At 36.4% G+C, this 21,924-nt stretch overlaps 1 protein-coding gene across 2 annotated transcripts; it reads left to right on the forward strand.

Moving 5' to 3' along the window:
- Nucleotides 1-529: 529 nt before the first annotated feature.
- Nucleotides 530-21,924, forward strand: LOC107002797 (DNA polymerase delta catalytic subunit). Of its 2 annotated transcripts, XR_001454558.2 has the most exons (31): nt 594-846; nt 3,630-3,740; nt 4,365-4,471; nt 4,583-4,742; nt 5,960-6,155; nt 6,250-6,385; nt 6,469-6,606; nt 7,202-7,279; nt 7,944-8,035; nt 9,012-9,078; nt 9,187-9,258; nt 11,462-11,548; nt 12,114-12,233; nt 12,346-12,444; nt 12,767-12,874; nt 13,028-13,123; nt 13,201-13,266; nt 16,377-16,433; nt 16,599-16,686; nt 16,798-16,877; nt 17,023-17,136; nt 17,740-17,854; nt 18,079-18,251; nt 18,368-18,439; nt 19,778-19,852; nt 19,939-20,028; nt 20,104-20,264; nt 20,950-21,023; nt 21,189-21,276; nt 21,373-21,513; nt 21,600-21,924. XR_001454558.2 is itself a non-coding variant. In XM_015200964.2 (30 exons), exons 1-30 carry the CDS (start codon nt 594-596, stop codon nt 21,458-21,460), a joined length of 3,261 nt encoding a protein of 1,086 aa, XP_015056450.1. In that variant the 5' UTR covers nt 530-593; the 3' UTR covers nt 21,461-21,924. The 2 variants fall into 2 exon arrangements, 1 of the variants encoding a protein (XP_015056450.1); XM_015200964.2 differs by having other exon boundaries at nt 530-846; nt 21,373-21,924.

Raw genomic sequence — 21,924 nt, forward strand, 5'->3', positions numbered from 1 at the left:
TTCAATTAGTCATTAACATTTATAATATATATCAATTTGGTCATCAACCTTTCACATTTGACCAAAAATGGTCCTTCATACCTCATTGATCATCTAATATCCAACGACTCTGGAGTACATTGTGCATGCTAATATAGGAACGCAAGTACAAGAAATAATAGACAGTAACAGAAATAATAAATGATAACACAATAATATAATAACTGACTGAATAATATGATAGTTGAAGTACGAGAAACATTGACAAGAGTAATATTGTAATATTGGTATGGATGAATAACAAGAAAATATACTGCTACTTACTAATCTTCTACTAATGATCAAACACAAAGTCCCTTTTTATAAGTGATCGATATAATTAGTTTTTTTCCAAATTCCGAGGACTAAAATAAAATTAATTTCAAATCAAATATTTCAATTTTGATTATTATAGTATCTTCAAGGACCACTTGATATTTATACGAAACTCTAGGTACCAAAAGTACAATTCTATTCTTTTCCTCTGTCTACTACATATATACCCATGAACTGGCGGGAAATTGCACACAGCTAAAACTCCCTAAACCCTCTTCTCCCAACTCCGGCGAACCACCATGAACTCCGGCAACTCTAAGAAGCGATCGGCGGCAGCAACGCCGTCGCCTCAACAGCAGCAGAAACACCACGCAGCCATGGAAGAAGAGGACCTAGACGAGGATGTATTTCTCGAAGAGACATTGCTTCAGTACGAAGAAGATTCACAGGTCCTTCGTGAGCTCGAAGAGAGCAATTCCATAAAGGAGAGGCTTCAGAAGTGGAAACGTCCTTCTCTATCTCAAGCTTACATCGCTCAGACACAAAGCATATGTAAGAAAATTATAACTGAGAAACATTTTGCTCTTAATTGTCGACTTCATGCTTTCGTTTTTTTTGTTTCTGCTTGGTAAATGTATTGTTCATTTCTTTTTCTGGAAGCTCTTTTTTCTTGTTTCCCTAGATTTTTAAATTATTTGGTGAATTTGGTGGAGTCTATCTCAATTATGGTGTTGAATGTTTAGGGTTTCTGAAGGTAATTCATTTGGTGTTAAGCTTTTCTTACAAAGGATTTCAAGTCAGCTGGTGCGGAGTAGCACGGACCGGCTGCTCTTTTCAACAATGTGTGCAGATGTTTTATTTGATTTAATTTGATATTGGAGCGTGCATTTTGATGTAATTATAATATAGTTTACGAACTTCCGTATATAAGTATATATAACAACAACAAAATACCCAACATAATCTCGCAAGGTGGGTCTGGAGAGGGTCGAGTCTACACAGATCCTTGCAAGGGTAGAGAGATTGTTTCCTATAGATCCTCGGTTCAAGAAGGGATGACAAGTAAACAATAATAACAACAAGATAGTAAAATAAACAAAATGGAAGAAACAGACAAGAAATACTAGAGATTTATGATAAAACAAACTTAAAAATGAGAGTAATACTCAAGGATGAAAAAGAAAATTGCTTGGCAACCTACTCTCCCTCTACCATGACACTCAACCTCCACACCCTCCTATCAAGAGTCCTGTCTTTGGTAAGTTAAAGTTGCAATATGTCTTGTCTAATTACCTTTCCTCAAAATTTCTTAGTCCTACCTCTTCTCCTCCTCATGCCATCATGACCAAACCTCTCACCTCCATACCGAGGCAACTGTGTTTTTCCTCTATATATGTCTGAACTATCTCAACCTCCCTTTCTACATCTTATCCACCAAGGAGTTCACACCCATCATGTTGTTGTCCTGAATCTTTTTATTCTTAATATTATCTCTCATGATGTCCTCTCATATTCATCTCAGCATCCTCATATCTACTACTTTCATCTTATTGACAAACTTTCTTAATTAGCCAATACTCTGCCCAAACAACATAGTTGACCTAACCACCAATCTGTAGAACTTACCTTTTAGTCTTAACGGCATATACTTATCACACAAAACACCAAATGTGAGCCTCCATTTCATCCATCCCGCTCTGATACGATGTGTGGCACCATCGTTAATCTCCCCACTGCCTTGGATTACTAACCCCAAGTACTTGTAACTTCCTCTCTTGGGGATGACTTCAGTATCAAGCCTTACGTCCCCATCTGCTTCATTAATCACATCATTGAACTTGCAGTCCAAGAATTCTGTCTTAGTCCTGCTCAACTTCAAATCTTTAGACTCCAGGGTCTGTCTCCGAAACTCCAGCTTCACGTTAACTCTGCTTTGTGTTTCAGTCAATCATGAAAGAGAAGTGCTTTTTTGAGTCCCCTCTCACTGTCCTTACCCGAGTCTTGGTTCCATCGTACATGTTCTTAATCACTCTAAGGTTAACTACATGGACACCTCTCACCTCCCAACATCTCCATAGAACTTCGCTTAGGACTTTGTCGTACGCTTTTCAAGGTCAACGAACACTAAATTTAAGTCCCTCTCTCTTTACATTGTATATAGTTTTGACTTATGAAGAAATGAGTGAGCCTACACTTGTTTAAAAGCTACATCCAATGCTCTTTAACTCGGGTTTTTTGCAGTTGAGATTTAGTCCATTTTATGTACTTTTGATTTTTTAAAACTGTTATGCTAAGCTAGTCTAAATGTGTATTTGGTAAGGAAAATATTTTTTGAAAATTGTTTTCCAAGAAAATATGCGGGTTTCTTATTTGTGGAACTTGTTTTCTTATGCCCACTACGAAATTCAATTTCTTCATATTTTAGGAATGGGAAAATATTTTCCATAAATTTTGACCAACATGACATGGAAAAATAGAAAATATTTTCCTCCATACCAAACACAACCTAAGTGTGTATATGTGGAAGCCATTTTCGTTTATTATAGGAATTCGAAGTCCATTTTACTTTAAAATTTAAGTTCGAGATTCTTATTTTGTAGTTCTTTTTATTTATTTATTTAATTAATTTGGAACATTCTTATATTTTATTCTTTCCTTGGTTTGTCTTCATGTAAATAAATTGTTCTGTACTCAATTAAGGAGTATAATTCAAAAAAAATTTGTTTCATTGTTTTATGACTCTCATATTTATTAAATATCAGAAAACCTAAAATAAAATTTTGAACTTTGAAGGCAGAATAGGAAGAAAAGTACCTACTTTTGGATTGCTCATATTGACATTAGTCTGATGCCGTGTATAGGTATTGACAAAAAATAGAAACCTGTTGTTGCTCCGAAAATTTTGAAGCCTTCTCTTTACCAAGCAAAAAGAAACCAAAAATTTTGAAGTCTTTTCGTGCTCTTGGTATGAGCAACAAATTATTTTAATTCCTGTGCTCAAATGGAATCCTATTAAGCAAGTTTATATATTGTCAGACTTGGTGGTAGACAATGTATGACTCAAGGAGAGTCAGAATGCACGTCTTGTAGTTATTATCTTTCGATAACTATTCAGGTGTTTATTAATGAATAATTTTGACTTATCCAAGAAAAGCGTTTGTATATTGAGTTGAGGGCTATACGTACATGTGGATCTTATAATAATTTAGTGAACAACAAGAAGTTGGATTTTTAGGTAAAACAAAAATGTTTCAAAATACATCAATTACTTCATTTAGCTCTAACTTTCACAATCACATTCTGAAAGTTCCGTTGAAATTTGGTGGTCCTTTCAGCGTTTCAGCAGCTGGAAATTGACTACATTATTGCAGAGAGCCATAAAGAATTGCTACCTAATTTTTCTGGTCAGGCTGCCATTTTAAGAATCTTCGGGGTCACAAAGGAAGGTTTGTCAATTTTTAATGCTGTTGTCATATGCATTTGCAGTTCTTGTTGTTGTGTTGTAGATATGGTGCTATTGATCTAGAAAAAAGATTTATTCTGGCATTCCAAGTAATATAATAGTCTCCTAGAGGTATAAATGTACGTCATGAAATGGGAGTTCTTGTTTTTTAATCGGTGAAGCTGTTTTTTTGTAAATTAAAAACAATTAGAGCGTTCTGAGGGCCTCAAGCTTGTGAGGCACGCTGATACCAACCACAATTTCGAACATAGATTTTCTCTTGACTGTGTATGTATTGGTACAAATTTGAGTTAAAGTTGCATCTTAGTGGATTCTCTAGTTGTAGTATTTTCCTTTTGTGTTTCTGTTCTATTTGTTTAAAGAGGTTCTTGTGCCATTTCCTTTATAGAAGAAAATTATAGCTTCTTTTTTAGTATTTTCTATGCTATCATATTACACTAGATATTAGAACTGAACATGAAAAGCTTAAGTGGAGGTTGTACTTGGTAGGGTGAGGAGTGAGTTCAGAAGGAACACGATACCTTGGAATCCATCATTAATGTATTTATTGAGGTTGACGTAGCTTGTCTTCCACTTACTAAGAAATGTCTGTTTATGCCCTGGTCAGGAAATAGCGTCTGTTGTCATGTACATGGATTTGAACCATACTTCTATATCAGCTGCCCTCCTGGAATGGGCCCTGACGATATCTCCCGTTTTCACCAAATTCTTGAGGTATGTTGACCTACTTGTTTGCATAAGCATGCTATGATTGAATTCTTCACCAGTTCGGTTTATTAATGGCAAATGCTGCAGTTGCTATATTATTCTTGTTGGTTGGTGTAGGGTAGGATGAGAGAGGCAAATAGGAACAGCAATGCCCCTAAGTTTGTCCGTCGCATTGAAGTAGTTCAGAAAAGAAGCATCATGTATTACCAACAGCAGGCTTCTCAGCCTTTTCTCAAGATTGTAGTGGCATTGCCAACAATGGTTACCAGTTGCCGTGGTATATTATCTGTTTCACTTATTCAATTATACTGTATCTTTCTGATGAAGGTGCTTTTTTTATTTAGTCTTATCTTTTGTGCTTGTGGCACACGCGCGGACACAGCGCACACAGTAAAAGTGTTATTGATAGAAATATCAAGATGTAAGACAGTGCTGGAAAGTAGATGTTTTCTTATGTTGTTCAGTTGGGTTAATTTTACCCCTTTATTTAGCACTGAACAACTAGTGAACTCTTATCATTGCGTCCTCATATATATATAATATATTTTAAGATTGCAACAGAACCTAGAAAGTTGGGAAGTCCATTAAAAAGATATGTCTTTGATTCCTACTTGTATTTTGTGGTGCTTACGGATTGGATAGAGAGGAACAAAAGGTTTATTGATGGCATCCCAACTCCCATTTCTTCTCTGAAGCTAGGTATTTGATCATTCTTCTTAGTTGGGTCAACCAGTCCTCTGTAATTACTGTAGAGTCTTTCCTAGAATTTATCAGCTCTGTAGATCTATGTTGATAGTTGTGAACTTGTGACAGCTTTTTTTGCCTTCCTGGGAGCTGATAATCTCTTTGTAATGCTTGCATCTTCTTGATGCATTTTAATAATGATATCCTTCTTATTTCATTAAAAAGAAGGAAAAGATTACAACAGAAATTCAGGCTAAGTCATTCATGTTTCAAACTGCAAACAGCTGCAGTTTAGATCTTGAAGTTCTGGCTTGTTTCCTTCCAAACCACCTAACATAGCTGAAAGGTACTCCAACGCCCTCTGTTCATTTCTCATTTTACATCCAGTCCAGCTCTAATAAGTTCTTAGACTGTCCTTGGCATTACCCATTTTATCCCAAAAGTGTTTAAAAAGGTTTCTCAATTGAGCAGTTGTGTGGGCTTGTGCTATATTTAATATGGCATTTTGCTTGCCAGTCTTGCCTGCTCTTTTTATGATAATTTAATGTATTCCTTGACATTGAGTCATATAAAACAATATACTTGCATCTTATGCTTCTGGTGAAATTTCTCCTTAATATTCTCACTTGAGTTTACTTGCTGAAATCTGGAGAAGAATATGTTCGACAGAATTTGGGTTATGTTTTTCAACATATGGATGCAACAGAATTGCGATAAAATGTTTAACTTCTGATTGATTTTATAGAATTGATTCTATTACCGATTCCTTTTCCTGCTTTTCCCACCTGATTGAAATGTAAAATGGGGCAGGTATTCTCGATAGAGGTATTCAAATTGACGGGCTTGGTATGAAGAGCTTTCTTACCTATGAAAGTAATGTTCTTTTTGCTCTTCGCTTCATGATTGACTGCAATATTGTTGGTGGCAACTGGATTGAAGTTCCAGTTGGGAAATACAAGAAAGCTGCAAGAAATCTCTCCTATTGTCAATTAGAGTTTGATTGTCTGTATCCTAATGCATGATGAATATATGACCTAAGAGTGCATTCTTTCTATCCATAAGGGATCATCATCTGGAACTTCCTTAACATTTTCTTTTAGCTATTCTGACTTGATAAGCCATTCTCCTGAAGGAGAATTTTCGAAGATGGCTCCATTTCGCATATTGAGTTTCGATATTGAATGTGCTGGTCGTAAAGGCCACTTTCCGGAGCCTACACAAGATCCTGTTATTCAAGTTAGTCCCAATTTATTCTATATATCTGGAAAATATATGTTGTTTACTGTCCTGTTGCTGACAAGATTTTAACTTCATTCTAGGTGGCCAATCTGGTTACCTTGCAGGGACAGGATCAGCCATTAATTCGGAATGTGATGACCCTTAAGTCATGCTCACCGATAGTTGGGGTTGATATTATGTCCTTTGACACAGAAAAAGAAGTATTGCGGGCTTGGAGGGTAATATTTTTTGCATGAAATTTGTATTTTAATTGGATACAGTTTCCACCTTTTCTCTTCGTTTGTGTGGTGGTGGAATGGGGGTTTGTTGGACAGACGAGCACAGATTTTGTGTGTGACAGTTGATTCTTTCAATTTGGCTTCATGTGATGGCACTTACCCTTTTACACAGTTTCTTTTAGTGTGAGAGTTTCACATTGTCCGTGTTGTTTTATGCTCCAGATTGTAATGCACAAGCCGAAGAGTGAAGCAGGCTGAACAGACTAATTTGGACAAGTTAGAAGTTAAATATTATGGAAAAAGGAGTAGAAATAATGACGGAAATAAACTTTGATGGGCTATTTACACTTCCCTTACTTGGCATATGAATCTTGGTTGATTGGTGCTGAGGAAGTGGTGGGACTTTCTCATAGTTAATATGAACATAGAGTGTTTGGATATGCCATTTCAGTCTCATACATTAGTTTGCACAATTGCATAAAACTATTCCAGAATACTTTCCTGAAAACAATATTTTGTAAGAAAAAGATGTGTCTACTATTAGTAATACCAATGACCAATTTATGTTTTCTTTTAACTTTCTTTTGACTTGCAGGACCTTATCCGGGAGGTGGACCCTGATATAATAATTGGATATAACATCTGCAACTTTGATTTGCCATATCTCATCCGGGTAATGAGCTTCTGTTTTCCCTTTTTTGATTGGTAAATGGTATTGTATTCCGAGTAGCAAGCTTCTTATGTAGTTATATGTTTGAATAATGGATCCAAAACAATAATATGAGAGCTAAAGTGAATAAGATTTGCTGGGCAACTTCATCAAAAAAAAAAAAGATTTGCTGGGCAAGCTTAACAATTTGTTTGTTAATATAGTAGCCAAAAGTATTGTTTCTTAATTATTAACTGGATTAAGAGTTGAGGACTATAAAAAGTCCGTAGGCAGAAGTGAAAGAAAGCACTACATGATAAATCGTTGTTTAGCTACACCATTGTGGTCAATGAAGTGGGAAAGAACTATGAGGTCTCAGCAGAGACAAAAACATAAGGTGATTTCTTTCCATTTGTTCTAGCCTTGGTGGACAGAGTTACTTGGTTCATGTTGCAAGTGGGATGTGACAGGTATCCCATAGAATTAGTTGAGATGTGTGCAAGCTGGCCCGGACACCACAGTCAATAAAAAATTAAAATAAATTGTGGTTTAGCTGTGATGCTGATGGTGGAACTGAAGTGGAAAAAATTGTTTCTTCCCTTCCCAAAAGAGATTGGGAAAGGCTAGGTCATGTTTGTTTTTCCATGTGTAATGTTGAACTACTGAAGGCATTTTATCTTCTTATCAGAGAGCTGAAGTCTTAGGGATGGCAGAATTTCCTGTGCTTGGACGCATCAGAAACAGCAGGGTTCGTGTAAAGGATGCAACCTTTTCTTCAAGGTCATATTATATCTTTTTGTTTGTTATCTTCTATTTGTTTAGAAGTACTTTTAGGTTTCTACTTTATCTGTAGGTAATACAAAATGGCATTTTTTTCCGCTTGGTGTATGTTGACTATATTTGTATCTAACCACTGGCCTGTTCAGTTTTGGATTTATGTTCCATCACTGTATGTGGTTTCTGAAATATGGGATTATATACTAACCTAAAACATGTTCCAATTAGCCGCTGCTTATCAGAACCTTTCTAATGTTTCTCCTTGTAATAGGACGGTAAAATGGAGTAATTGGTATCACCCATATTTTTCCTCCTAGAGCATTGTTTCATCTCCAAAGGTGGAGTTGCAGCACTTCTTAATTCAAACATTTCCCAAAAATTCACTCGATTGAAACTCAAAGATCAGTCTTCAACTAGTTGATTGTGATCGTAAAAGGAAATTTCCCTGAGGCTATGCTGAAATTGATTTAATCTTCATCTAAGTGTGATTAGGGTTGTCAAATGGATTGGTCAAAATGGCCTGGGTTAATAAAATGACCAGCCCAATATTTATTTGCGCTGAAATGGAATAAACAGCTGTTCATAACCCAACCCACCCAATTCTTGCTAAGATTTAATTTCCTTGTTTGTCCTTTTATAAAAAAAAATTACCTATTAAACTGTTTTTCCCTTTACTAGAGCTATATATATGTCAGAAAAAATGTTGTTATGAGAATATTTTTTGACAAAATGTTTCATGGGTCAATTTGGGCTATCAACCAACTTTTTTGATGGTCTGAGTTAATAATGAGTGGGTCAACTTGGGAGGGTCGTGCTTTTCATGTGCTAATTTTGCCACTCCTATTTGTGATCATCAAAGTCTAAAAGAAAAAATATCCCAAGGGTGACAAGTACAATTGAGTTTTGCGTTTAGTGAAGCTGATTTTATCAAAAAAAAACTTGAGAAGCTGTGGACTGATGTATGCGTTTTGTGTTGCAGACAGCATGGGACAAGGGAAAGTAAAGAAATAACAATAGAAGGGAGAGTTCAATTTGATTTATTTCAGGTTTTGTTCATTATGGCTGTATCAATAAGCTGTTCTAATTGCTGTAGAAAGAACTTTACTTAGGAAAACAGTTGATGCCAGTAAATCTGTTATTCTCTTGTATTGTAGGCTGTGCAGAGGGATTATAAGCTAAGTTCTTACTCACTAAATTCTGTCTCAGCACATTTTCTGAATGAGCAGGTTAGTTTTTGCTCTTCTATCCATAGTTTCTTGTCACAACTCACATACTGCTAGATCTGCCCACAACCATGTACCTTCTGCCAATAAATTTGTACATGATTTTGAGCGATGACCCTACATGCACTCTTGTTTATGTTCAAACACTTCAATGCTCTTTATTTTTGCTTTATGTACCCGATATCTTAAAACTCACTGGTCCATTTAATCAGAGTCATGCATTGACCCATCATAGGAGAAGCGTTACCTACCAGGAGTTTCTATGACCTCTGATTAAAGTTGGAGGGATGCCATCCATATCACGTCTCTACTTATGTTGATAACTAAGTTGAGTGATTCCATTAGAGCCATTGCTCATGTATATTTAAGTATAACATTAGTAGGCCTTGCGGTAATGCTTTGTAGTTTCTTTGTGTACAGGGTTTGTTAGCTTGAAGGATTACAAGTCTACTTGCTAGCTTTCTATTTTGATTTTGGCATGTTAATTGTGAAATTAATGGCTTGAGCTGTATTTGATCTACATGAGTTAGTAAAGAAAAAATCTGTGATTGCGACCTTGAGTTCAGTAAAAGAACAGAAGAAATACTCAATTTTGTGCAAGAAACATGTGTAAAAAGTTGTGATTTTTTTAAAATACAAGTGCACTTGCTAAACTCTGATCCTTTTCCAGTCACCACAACACACATTTATGTGGAAAAAAAGGTAACTTCAACATGGTCTCGCTACCAGCTATCACATAAAAACGTCAAGTACCATTGAACAAAACATCTTAAATTTAATAATTTTAAGTATCTTATTTCTGCTTTAGTGTCTATTCGGGGCTGCCTAGATGCAATGGAAGCATGACCAGTTGGAGAGAGAAGATTCCAGTGAGCAAGGAGGAGTTGGGGAACTCGCCCCTATTTGTGCGATATGGAGAAAAACAAATGGAAGAGCTCTTGTTTTTTTTTGTTTGGAAAATGGTAATGTCAAATGGAAGAACTCTTTTAGGAATAAACAAGGGAGAGCCAGGAATCAAAGATCAAATGAGGAGATCCTATTCAATTAAATTGTTGTTCAGAGTAGCCATGAACAGCAACGAGAAGCGCACATAGCATCGAAGAAGTGAGGATTTTCATTAATTGCCCATTGTTCACCGTCTTTCTAGCTCAAGTTGAACAACAACAACATGCCCCACAAATGGGGTCTGTGAATGGTAGTGTTACACATACCTTACTCCTTTCTTGGGAGGTAGAGAAGTTGATTCCGATACTCTCGGCTCAAGAAAAAAACATAACAACGCAATCTGGGGGAAAGAAATAACTGAAGTGAAGAAGCCACGGCAAAATACTAAAGATAGCATGACAAAACATTCTGGAGAAAAAAAAAAGGAAATAATATCTATAACAAGACAATACTATAATCGAAGTACAAGAAATAACATATACTGATAGAAATCGGAGAACAAGAAACTATAAGAATACTGCTACAACTACTAGTACTCAAGCACAAGTGAGACAACACTCAACTACTTAATAGCCTTCTACACTAATCATCTCTTTGATTCCTGGGTAAGTTGAAGTTATTTCATGTCCAGTCTAATCATCTCTCCCCCGTATTCTTTGGTCTAGTTTTACCTCTCTTGAAACCATTCAAACCCAACTTCTCACACCTCTGCATTGGGGCATCCGTACATCTCCTCTTCATATGTTTGAATCATCTTAGTCTCGAATCTGTCTTCTCCTCCACCTTGACCCAAATATCTTCATTTCTAATTTTATCTCTCCTAGTAAGCCCACACATCCATCTTAGCGTCCTCATTTCCAAAACTTAAGTCTTCTAATGTGAGAATTCTTGACTGGAAACACTCTGCCCCATAAAACATAGTTGGTCATTTCTAGCTCCAGTGCATTCTTTAATTAAGTTCTCTGCGCCGGTGCACTATTATTTTTATTAAATTACTTGTGAAGTTTAATTTCAGATCTTTATCCGGTGGGGCAGAAAGGAAGACATCTTAAATATTGTTTGACCTTTATTATAAACATATCATTGTATTTGTTGCTATCTGAAAATTGAGATGGAGGGTCTTTTATACCTTTGTTTTCCTTTATGTTCTTTGCCCATAATCTGTTCATTTGTCTTGTTTCCCCTATCCTTATTCCTATTGAATATACTTGTCTTGTTTAGAGCAAGTAATTTTTTTCTAATACTACTGCTATGCCTGCAGAAAGAGGATGTCCATCATTCAATTATATCAGATCTTCAAAATGGCAATGCAGAAACGAGGCGCCGGCTTGCTGTATATTGTCTAAAGGTGTATAGTTCTGTTCCAGTTGAAGGAAATTATTGAATTGGATTTGATTGTGTGCTGAGTGTTGCTTATTTCATAGAATAGTTGATCCTTTTAGATTTTTTTAAATTTAGACATGCATACAATTTTCTTTAGATAGGGGATATATGTAAAATTCTGCTCCAAGAATATTTAGTTTTAATTTCTTAATGCTTATAGAGACAGCCTTTTGGTGTAGAATGTTCCACTCGAAAGATGTTTGCATGTAAAGAAACCAAATATAACTTCATTGTTTTCATCAAAGAAGATACTGTTACAACATTAAGGGTGTGATCTAGTGGTCAATAAAGATAGAACTATTGTTTGATTTTTATTATGCCAAATGTTGATACACCTCTGTCATCCTTTCCCAAATACAGTTGGACGTAATGATTGTTTCATGTAGATAACGAGCAATGAGTAGTTTTGGCCAATGAGTTATAGAACGTAGTAACTGGTATTCTAGATGAGTTCAAATGAAATTTAATTTTCTGATGTGAATATTCAGTCTCACTTAGCAAGAAAACTGAATGCTTTAGTTCCGTTACAGGATGCTTATCTCCCACAACGGCTTTTGGACAAATTAATGTTCATTTATAACTATGTGGAGATGGCTCGAGTCACTGGTGTACCTATATCTTTTCTTCTATCAAGAGGGCAAAGCATTAAGGTTAGTCCTATACTTGCTTCATTTTCCTCTAGTGGAAAATTAAGTAAGGTCTCATTTATTTGCAATTAATGAAGGTCTTAATCTTAGTTATTCTAATCTCCTCTATCTTCAGGTGCTTTCTCAACTTTTAAGGAAGGCGAAGCAAAAGGATCTTGTCATACCAAATGCAAAACAGGCTGGATCTGAACAAGGAACGTTTGAGGGGGCTACGGTAAGAAAATAAGTAACACCCATCATATAGCTGGATATTTTATCTTGTAAAGAAAAGTTAGCACTTGTAAAGCTCCTGTTGTGCCAAGCTTTGTATTTGGTATATTACTCTTGTTAAACATATGTTTCGAGTATTAGTTGAGGTGCGCTCAAGTTTGGCCCTGGACACCACAGTTATCAAAAATTAACATGTATGTTTGGAGGATATCAAATCTGACTATCACACACCTTTTATATCCTTTGATGTTGATTTTTTAGGTTAGAGGTACTAACTGTAAGTCTTGATTTTTGTGTATTTTTCCTTTCAAAATATCTGGTCACAGGTTTTGGAGGCACAGGCTGGTTTCTATGAGAAGCCAATTGCAACATTGGATTTTGCATCTCTATATCCATCAATCATGATGGCATATAATTTATGTTACTGCACGCTAGTAAGTGTTCTTGTTGAGTCTTGACCATGATATTTCTTTTTTACCCGAGTGTTCAATTGATGTTGGTGAAACCTTAGAATTAAGTGCTGAGCATTAAGATATTCACGTTAATGCTTCCGGTTCTAAGTTTTGGTTTTCTTCCCTCATGTCTAGGTAACTCCTGAAGAGGTTCGCAAACTGAACCTTCCTCCAGAGTGTGTCAACAAGACCCCTTCTGGTGAAACGTTTGTCAAGTCAACCTTACAGAAGGTAAATATAACTGCTGGTTTAATTCCGGTATTTATGTTCTTGTTTCGATTTATGATAATTTAATTGTTTTTTGTCAGGGAATACTTCCGGAAATTCTTGAAGAACTATTGACTGCTCGTAAAAGAGCAAAAGCAGATTTAAAGGTGTTCACTATATTTTTGTTCTTTTATATTTTTCTACTATCTGTTGCCTCATTTTGCTTTGTATCTTGTTTTTTGTTGTCATTTTTTCCCTTAGAACCCTTCTCTGATTAACTTTCCTTTTGAACCGAGGGTCTATCGGATACAACCTCTCTACCCCACAATGGTCGGGGTAAGGTCTGCGTACACCTTACCCTCCCCAGACCCTACTTATGGGATTACATTGGGTATGTTGTTGTTGTGTTCAGTCTTTGGAATTTGGTTCCATCTAATGTTTGAAAGAATCATTCTGGATTTATTGGGTTTTGATCCAACTAGCCTTGGGTTTAATCAAGGACATCAATCCTCCACATCTATGATAATATGCAGTCGGCATATGCATATATCTCAAATGTTTTAATTCTATGGGTAAGAGACAAGAACTAAGCATAGAGAATCCAAAATCTGTTTTTTTTGGGTTAAATCAGGATACTTGATTGTTGATTGTGAAGTAGGGCTTTTTACTGTTTACTTGAGATTTCCTTTTGTTTGTATATAGGTACACTCAATACTGCCCTCCTTTCACTAGATTTAATGGCTCTAAAAGTTTCCTTTTTAAGGAAAAGGAATTTGTAGTGTTTTCATTTGTCAGTGTTACACTACTGCAACCAAGCACTTGGTGTATATTTTTACATATTCACATCCTAGCACTGAGCATCTTATTTCCACAACACTAGTATTAGATGCTATTGGACAATGCAGATGACTAGTTTTTTTCTTCTTATTTTCTTGCCGTTAAAATGGACAAATCATTTTTTCTACAGAAGTTTGATTGTCATGGAAACTTTTAAAGTGGCTCTGGACCCTCTTGTAACCTGATATGTTATGGCAAGATTGTAAAATCCATAACTACTTGCAAAGAGCTTCTGAGGGACACAGTGTAATTTCATGCTATGTAGATTCTTTTTATCCTTATGCCTTGCATTTGAATAGATGTGCATCTGTATTAAATTATTAAATCAACATGTTCCTCTCATATTATGTCATATTTATCAATATTTGATGCAATATGATGTGTAGCTTGATTCTAGCATACGGAAGTTCCATTTTACCAATCTCTCTAAACTTCGGTTCTTTAAATTGTCGTTTGATCCATGAGAGTTCTAAATTTGCCACCACCATGGCTCCATATCCAGCTTCTGTCAACTGCATCTTGTTTCTTAATTTTTTGATGCATCAAATTAGTATAAAGAATCCAGTTTCTTGAAGTGCACTGCCTATCTTTTTGAGAAGATATTGTTGTATTCCTCAGCATTAAGGATATGCTGGAGACCTCCAAAAATTTGTTCCCAACAAGAGAAAAAACAAAAAGGCTAATTGATTACGAAGTGCCAATAATATCCAAAATTTGTGCAGCTTCTTCTATCCCTTCCTCTTTACACCAAAAATATAAAGTAGTCAGGCAGTTCCATTTGACTTTCTCTATTGAATTAGCCTTGTTTTCGAAACATCTGCCATTTCTTTCTTTCCAAATAGACCACCAAATGCATGATGGTATTGTACTCCACCACTTTTTCTTAGATTTTCTCCCCCCTCTGCTGATCCAGCAACTAAGTAGATCTGTTGTATGCTCAGGCATAACCCATTCTGTGCGTGTTAGTCCGAGAAAAAGGTTCCACAATTGTGTTGTCTTTATGCAATGGAGGAACAAGTGGTTGTTGGTTTCCTCAGTCTCAGAGCACCAAAAGGCAATATCGAAACTCCTCCTTTTCAATTTCTCATGTGTGGAGCATGCTCTTCTGGCAACCAACCAAGAGACACTTTGTCTTGGTTGGCACCTTGTTCCTCCAAATCTGCTTCCACGGGCCAAGCTTACCACCTGGATGCTCCTTCACCTCCTTAATAATAGCTTGTTAACAGAAAGGCTTCCATATCTAGAGTGTTTCCATATGGTTGAATTTTTTTCTGCCGGTAACCCATTGACCCCGTTCAGAACATGTAATAGCTCAGCCACTCTCCCAATCTTCCAGTCATTTAAAGGCCTTCTAAACACAATATTCCATCCATGAGTAGACCATACCTCAGCCACTGTTTCTTCCGGATTGGTACACAAGGAAACCGATCTGGAAATAAGACCATCAGTGTCTCATTTCCATTCCAATTGTCCTTCCAGAATAGGATTTTAGTCCCATTTCCCATCTTGTAGACTATTTGTCTACTTAGGTCAGGCCAAGAATTTCTGATTATTCTCCAAGCTTGACACCCCATAAGTGCTATTCACAGAGCTGGAGACCCAATTTCCATTCAACCCGTACTTGTTGACTATCACCTCCCTCCACAGGGCTTGTTCCTCAGTGTTGAACCTCCATAGCCATTTTGACCAAAGGCATCTATTTTGCAACCCCAAGATTCTGATTCCAAGTCCACCGGATTGTTTATGTAACTGCGCAGTCTGCCATTTGACTAAATGCAAATCCTTCCCTTCTTTATTCCCTATCCACAAGAAATCTCTTCTCAGTTTGTCAAGTCTTTCTTCCACTTTGGCAAGCATAGGAAATAAAGACATAACATAAGTTGGAATATCGTCCCAGCTTGCATTTGGTGGACTATATGAATAGGAAGGAACCAAAGATGTTTAGAAAACAAGAGTTGTTCTCTGCAGAAACTGAAGATGAACTGTCTAGTCCTTTTCTTTTTTTGGTGTAAACACGGATATCCTCAAGAAGAAGAGGATGTTTCCAGTAATTTTGTTGTAAGTATTACTGGAATACTTTCTGAGTATTCCTTTTTGTTTATAATACAAGTTACCTTCTTCAAAAAAGAAGTTGGAAGAGAGTCCAACACAGAGTTTATTGAAGTGACTGTCCCTCCTAAAGAGATATACTGAGCTTTCCAATTGGCCGATTTTGTCTTTTAAATTATGCCATTCCAAATTTCTTGCTCCTTGTGTATGTGCCCCAATGACATGCCCAAGTAAGTTGTGGGAAGCTGGTGAACTGCCTATCAGAAGCCCGATGTTTTTACTCGAGTATTAGTCTACTCACCATTTTTTGCATATCTAACAGATGATGTGTTGATAAATATTTGAGTTATTCTCTGAACTTTGAATTATGACAATATATTTTGGGTTTCAGGAAGCTACAGACCCTCGAGTCAAAGCTGTCTTAGATGGCCGTCAGCTAGCTTTGAAGGTAATTCATGCATTGTTAGTCAATATCCAACTTTATAACTGTGTTCTTTCACTTTTTCTTGGCAGATATATGAATTTGGTTCTCTTTGTTATTGGTACTACAATGATTTTAGAACTATAAAGAATTTAGTCAGGTCAATAACTACTGATGTCTTCTGGTTTTCAGATCAGTGCAAATTCAGTATATGGGTTTACTGGAGCTACTGTTGGTCAATTACCATGTTTAGAAATATCTTCAAGTGTTACTAGCTATGGTAATGCAATTATTACTAGCAACTTTATTACATGACACTGAACTATTGGAACTTTGTTGTATATAAAGCCAATTCAAGTACTTGCTTTTTGAACTTGTTTGTTCTTCCTAGGTCGACAGATGATTGAGCATACAAAAAAGCTTGTGGAAGACAAGTTTACAGTACTTGGGGGCTATGAACACAACGCTGAGGTACATTATCTGAAGTTTTTATAGATGTTATAGATTCCCAATTAATATCTTATGGGTGTTGTCAGAGTGTCACTGGTTGGTTAGCACTAGATTATTAACTTTATCAAAAAATTGTCCTCTAATTGTAATTGTTTTGTGATGCCAGGTTATATATGGAGATACAGATTCCGTGATGGTGCAGTTTGGTGTGCCTACAGTGGAAGAGGCTATGAAATTGGGCAGAGAAGCTGCTGATTACATTAGCGGGACATTTATCAAAGTGCGTCCTAACCTTCGGTAGATTTAATTGTATCTAAACCAACCTTTTCTAAAAAAACCAGTAGCATCTAGACACTTCTTCAGATGATCACTTCAGTGCAGTTTCTTTGTTCTTCGTTGACTATCATTTTCTCTTGAGACAAGTCTGAGCCTGCTAACATGCCACAACTACAGTTATCCATGAAGTATTTATATTCTCTAATCAGTTTGGTCAGTTATTGCTATTTGATGATGCCCATTAGGTGGTTTTGGTCTTTCATGGTTATAGCATATTTCTGATTAGGGTATATATTATGAAGAGGAAGAAGTGAAAAAGCATCAGAAACTAGTAAACTTACTGTGCTCGATCAGTTCAACTTCTTCTTGATAAGTAGTATTGATATACTTATTCCACTTGATGCAATTTTGTAAACTTATCATGGTTTATGGTATTCTACTGAGGAAACTTTTAACTTGTGAGATCCTTGCTAATAAAGAGAATCCTAAAATGTGTAAATATTGAGATGTGTTCTCAGCAGTGTACCTATGTATTTTTTTAATCTCTTCTACTAAAATTTATTTTTCATTTTTTCCTTCTGCTGCTGGTGGCATATTTGATTTTCAGCCAATAAAACTAGAATTTGAGAAGATTTATTACCCATATTTGCTGATTAGCAAGAAGAGATATGCTGGTCTTCTCTGGACAAATCCGGACAAACATGACAAAATGGATGCTAAAGGTGAGCTCTGTCGAGGCCTATCCTTTTCATCTTTCAGCATATTCTTGGAACTTCTCTCACCCTTCAATGCCAACCTTTAATTTTTTTCATATTATTATCCTTGAAAAATTAGCAAATCAAATGTGTTACCTCAAATTTAATTATTCTTACTGTATTCAAATTGTTCATTTCTTAGGTGCATCTTGTGTTTGATAAATTGTTACAGTTCTACCCTTTTTCACCAGGGATTGAAACTGTTCGGAGGGATAATTGTCTCTTAGTCAAGAACCTTGTAACCGAGTGTCTTTATAAAATACTAGTAGACAGAGATGTTCCTGGTGCTGTTCAGTACGTCAAGAATACTATCTCAGATCTTCTTCTGAACCGCATGGATCTGTCTCTTTTAGTTATTACTAAGGTGAGAATACTCTTAATTCAGGAAAACGTGGGGCATTTATTTCTTGCAACTTGTTTGAATATTTTGGAATTGTTAGTTTATGTGATTAGCATTGTCTAACTTCTGAGGGTTAATAGGGTCTGACAAAAACTGGAGATGATTATGAAGTAAAAGCAGCACATGTTGAACTTGCAGAGCGAATGCGCAAGGTTGGTTAAACTCAATTTATTTGCATATCTTTTTAAAAATATTAGTAGATTCCTTCAAGAGGGGTTCAGTTACTTTTGTCCTTTGTCTGTGAAGATCGATGTGTGGCATCTTGCACACAAGTATATGCTGCTTGATGTTTGTTCGATTAAGCTGTTGAGTTTCCCATCTAAATTATGTTCCCATTATGTATTGAATTTGTTCCTTATTTCTGGTGGCAAGGCTGCTGTCATCCAAATTTTTGATGGTTTAATACTCAAGTACTCTAAATAAGGCTAAACCAGACGTCACTATATTTAAGTTATCTTGTTGTCAGTAGCTCAACTTTTCTGAAGTTCTGTGCTGGTTTTTGTGCCAAGGATTCCAGTATTCCTCATATTTGCTGTTAATCAAATGTGTCAGAAGATTAATAGCTCCATTATTTGCTTTTGTTACCCTATGAGCTATGTTAGAAAATATGCTTGTCCTTCATTGGAGTTGGATTAGGTGTTCAGACTCCTTTACATAGCATCCGAGTCAGACTTGTAAGCGCGGTTTCACAATTGTTTCTCATTAATATAATTGTGAAGAAATGAACGTTGGGGTTAGCTCAATACCAAAAGTTAGCTCACGAGGAGGATTCTGGAGGCCTATATAAGGAGACCACAACCTTAAAGCGCACGAGGGGAGAATTTTCAAGACCATATAAAGTGAGGGCAACCCTTATAGAAGGTTCATTGTACTCAGAAGGAAATAGAAAAGTGCACCCTCAAGGGTGTGCCCTAGAGGTCAATGAAGTGGGTTGAGAATCACAAGGTATCATGTTTAAATCTCAGTGGAGGCAAAAGCCCTATTCTTACCTCTGTCTAAGCTTGTTTGACAGAGTTACGCAGTACCTTGTGGAATTAGTCGAAGAGTGCAAACTGGCCCAGACCTCACTCTTTATCGAAGAAAAGAAAAAGGGAAGCACGTTTATTAGAATATATAGTTCCACTCGTCAAAAAGGTTGATCAGAATATAAAGTTACTAAAAGGCTCATAGCTATCCTTTTGTTTTGTTGGCTTACTTTCCTTTTCCCTCTTGTTAATTCTTTCCTGTAATGGTTTCATGTGATTTTATAAGATATAATTTGTTCAACCCAAAGACAATAGAAGGTAAAAGGAACAGGTTGTCTAATTGACATTCATTTTAAGGTACATTTTATATAGTGTCGTGTTTTGCGTGCTCTCTTGTAACATTGTATTCAAGTGGCAGAGTGAGCTGCCCATTTAACTATTGCAGAAACCACATTTCTGAGATTCTTATGGTTTTAGCGCACCATAAAAAATGAAATTGATGAAAACTTTTCTTTTCAATGACAGCGAGATGCTGCTACAGCACCTAGCATTGGTGATAGAGTACCTTACGTAATCATTAAAGCTGCAAAAGGGGCCAAGGTAATCATCCAGCTGATTTAGTATGTGATTATAATCTCCACATTTTGTGTGCTTGTGTCAAATCATGGTTATAATATGACAAGCAGGCATATGAAAAGTCAGAAGACCCTATATACGTGTTAGAGAACAACATACCTATAGATCCTCAATACTATCTTGAAAATCAAATTAGTAAGGTCTGTATGGCTCGATTTTTTCGTTTTAATTAACATGCTCATTGTAACTGTTTTAACGGAAGTGTTTTATATCAGCCACTTCTGAGGATTTTTGAGCCAATACTGAAGAATGCAAGTAAAGAGCTTCTTCATGGAGATCACACAAGATCCATCGCAGTTCCGACCCCTTCAAACAGTGGTATTATGAGATTTGCCAAGAAGCAACTCACTTGCATTGGATGCAAAACACCACTCAGGTGCTCTATTGTCTTTCTTGTCCCTATATGTTTTACAAGATAAGATTGTTTTTCATTTCTAAGGAGAATCCCTCCTTCCTCTCAAAATTCTCCTTGACCTGTGAGTTACTGACATAGGATTTGTACTGCCAACCTAGGAGCACTAGTGTACCTTCTCTAAGCTGTATATTGGTTGTTAGTTTTAAGTTTCTGTTGAAATTGTAATTTATCTTGGAAGAGCCATTGTAGGAGCTATACTTGAATTTCATGCTTTGTCACTGACATGAATAGTAAGTAGGAATGTTGAGATAAAAGACTACCTTAGAGTTTGGCAGTAGTTAATATGTTTCAAAATGGATATGGTGCCATTTTCTATAAAAGCTTCTTGTTGATGGGCCTTTTTTTTTACCAATGTTTATTAAACCTCCAAATCAATGAACCTGCTTTATGAAATAAACATCTGTCCCAATTTATATTTTCTTTTAATTTCTTGGGCAAAAAAGGTTAAAGGTGATGTGGGCCTAGGAGATCATAGCAGTGTGAAGGTTCCAACAAGCTTGCTAACAATTTTGCGCCTCTCTGTCTCTGTTTGTGCATCTCTCTTTGACAAGAGATGATGAGCGGATGTATTGCTTTCTTCCTTTTTGGAAGAAGCTATAGTAAAGGTTGCGGAACAGCTTATTAACTTATTTGCTCCTTCATCCAGTGGCTCTGATCGAACAATCTGCAAGCACTGCAAAGGAAGAGAGGCCGAACTTTATTGCAGATCCGTGGCTAATGGTATGCTAGGAATTCATCTCATGTTCTTTTGTACATCTCCTTTTTAATTTCGTAAGGAGGAGATGACGTGGCATATCTATTTAGATGATGTCTCTAGGGAAGGACTCAGAGCTATGAACTGCTTGAACGTTGCTTGCTAATTGTTTATAACTGTATTAAATGCAGTGGCTGAACTAGAGAATCTATTTGGGAAGCTATGGACACAATGCCAAGAATGCCAAGGCTCTCTCCATCAGGATGTCCTATGCACTAGGTTCGAGTTGCTTTCTACTTTTACTGATAGATGCGTGGCTATTGCTAGTTATTCCTCTCCCCCTTCATTCTTCTAAATTATCCTGATTTTGACCAGTCGAGACTGCCCAATCTTTTATCGGAGGAAGAAGGCTCAGAAAGACATGGCTGAAGCTAAAACTCAATTAGATCGGTGGAACTTTTAAATTTCAATGCCTGAAGTCTTCATTGCTGCAAGTCCAACCTTCCATTTTGCCAGGTATCGTAATTCTCTTAACTCTGGTGTGGAAGCAGCATAAAAGTTTGGAAATGAACTGAATAACTGAAACTACTATGATGAGGTAGCACAAGTGCCTTAGAGAAGATGTCGCGATTGTTCATGAGGTAGCAATATGAAGCTTCCTCAAATCCAAGAACCACTAATATACACGAAACTTGTCTGCCTCGATGAGTTTTAACTTCCAATCGTTTGCTAGATGAAATTCGGACAATCTTTTGTAGCTTCTAGCTAGTTGAGATGACTGTAAGTGTAGACTTGTATTGATTTAGAGACTGGGGAGAGATTTTCGAGATGTATAATATTGTATTCTGTACAGTCATGGCTGGAGGAATGTAATGTATTGAGTTCCCTTTTGCTAGTACCAATTGAATGCAACTTCTAATTAAGCGA

The sequence above is a fragment of the Solanum pennellii genome, chromosome 10 (assembly GCF_001406875.1).
Source record: "Solanum pennellii chromosome 10, SPENNV200".
Taxonomy (NCBI): Eukaryota; Viridiplantae; Streptophyta; class Magnoliopsida; order Solanales; family Solanaceae; genus Solanum; species Solanum pennellii.

Bases quoted from the DNA above. Each gene is read 5' to 3' on its own strand.
- LOC107002797 (XM_015200964.2), top strand. From the start codon at position 594: ATGAACTCCGGCAACTCTAAGAAGCGATCGGCGGCAGCAACGCCGTCG. The intron at 3,741-4,364 runs GTTTGTCAATTT...TGCCCTGGTCAG, and splicing joins CTTCGGGGTCACAAAGGAAG to GAAATAGCGTCTGTTGTCAT. The intron at 9,079-9,186 runs GTTTTGTTCATT...CTTGTATTGTAG, and splicing joins TTCAATTTGATTTATTTCAG to GCTGTGCAGAGGGATTATAA.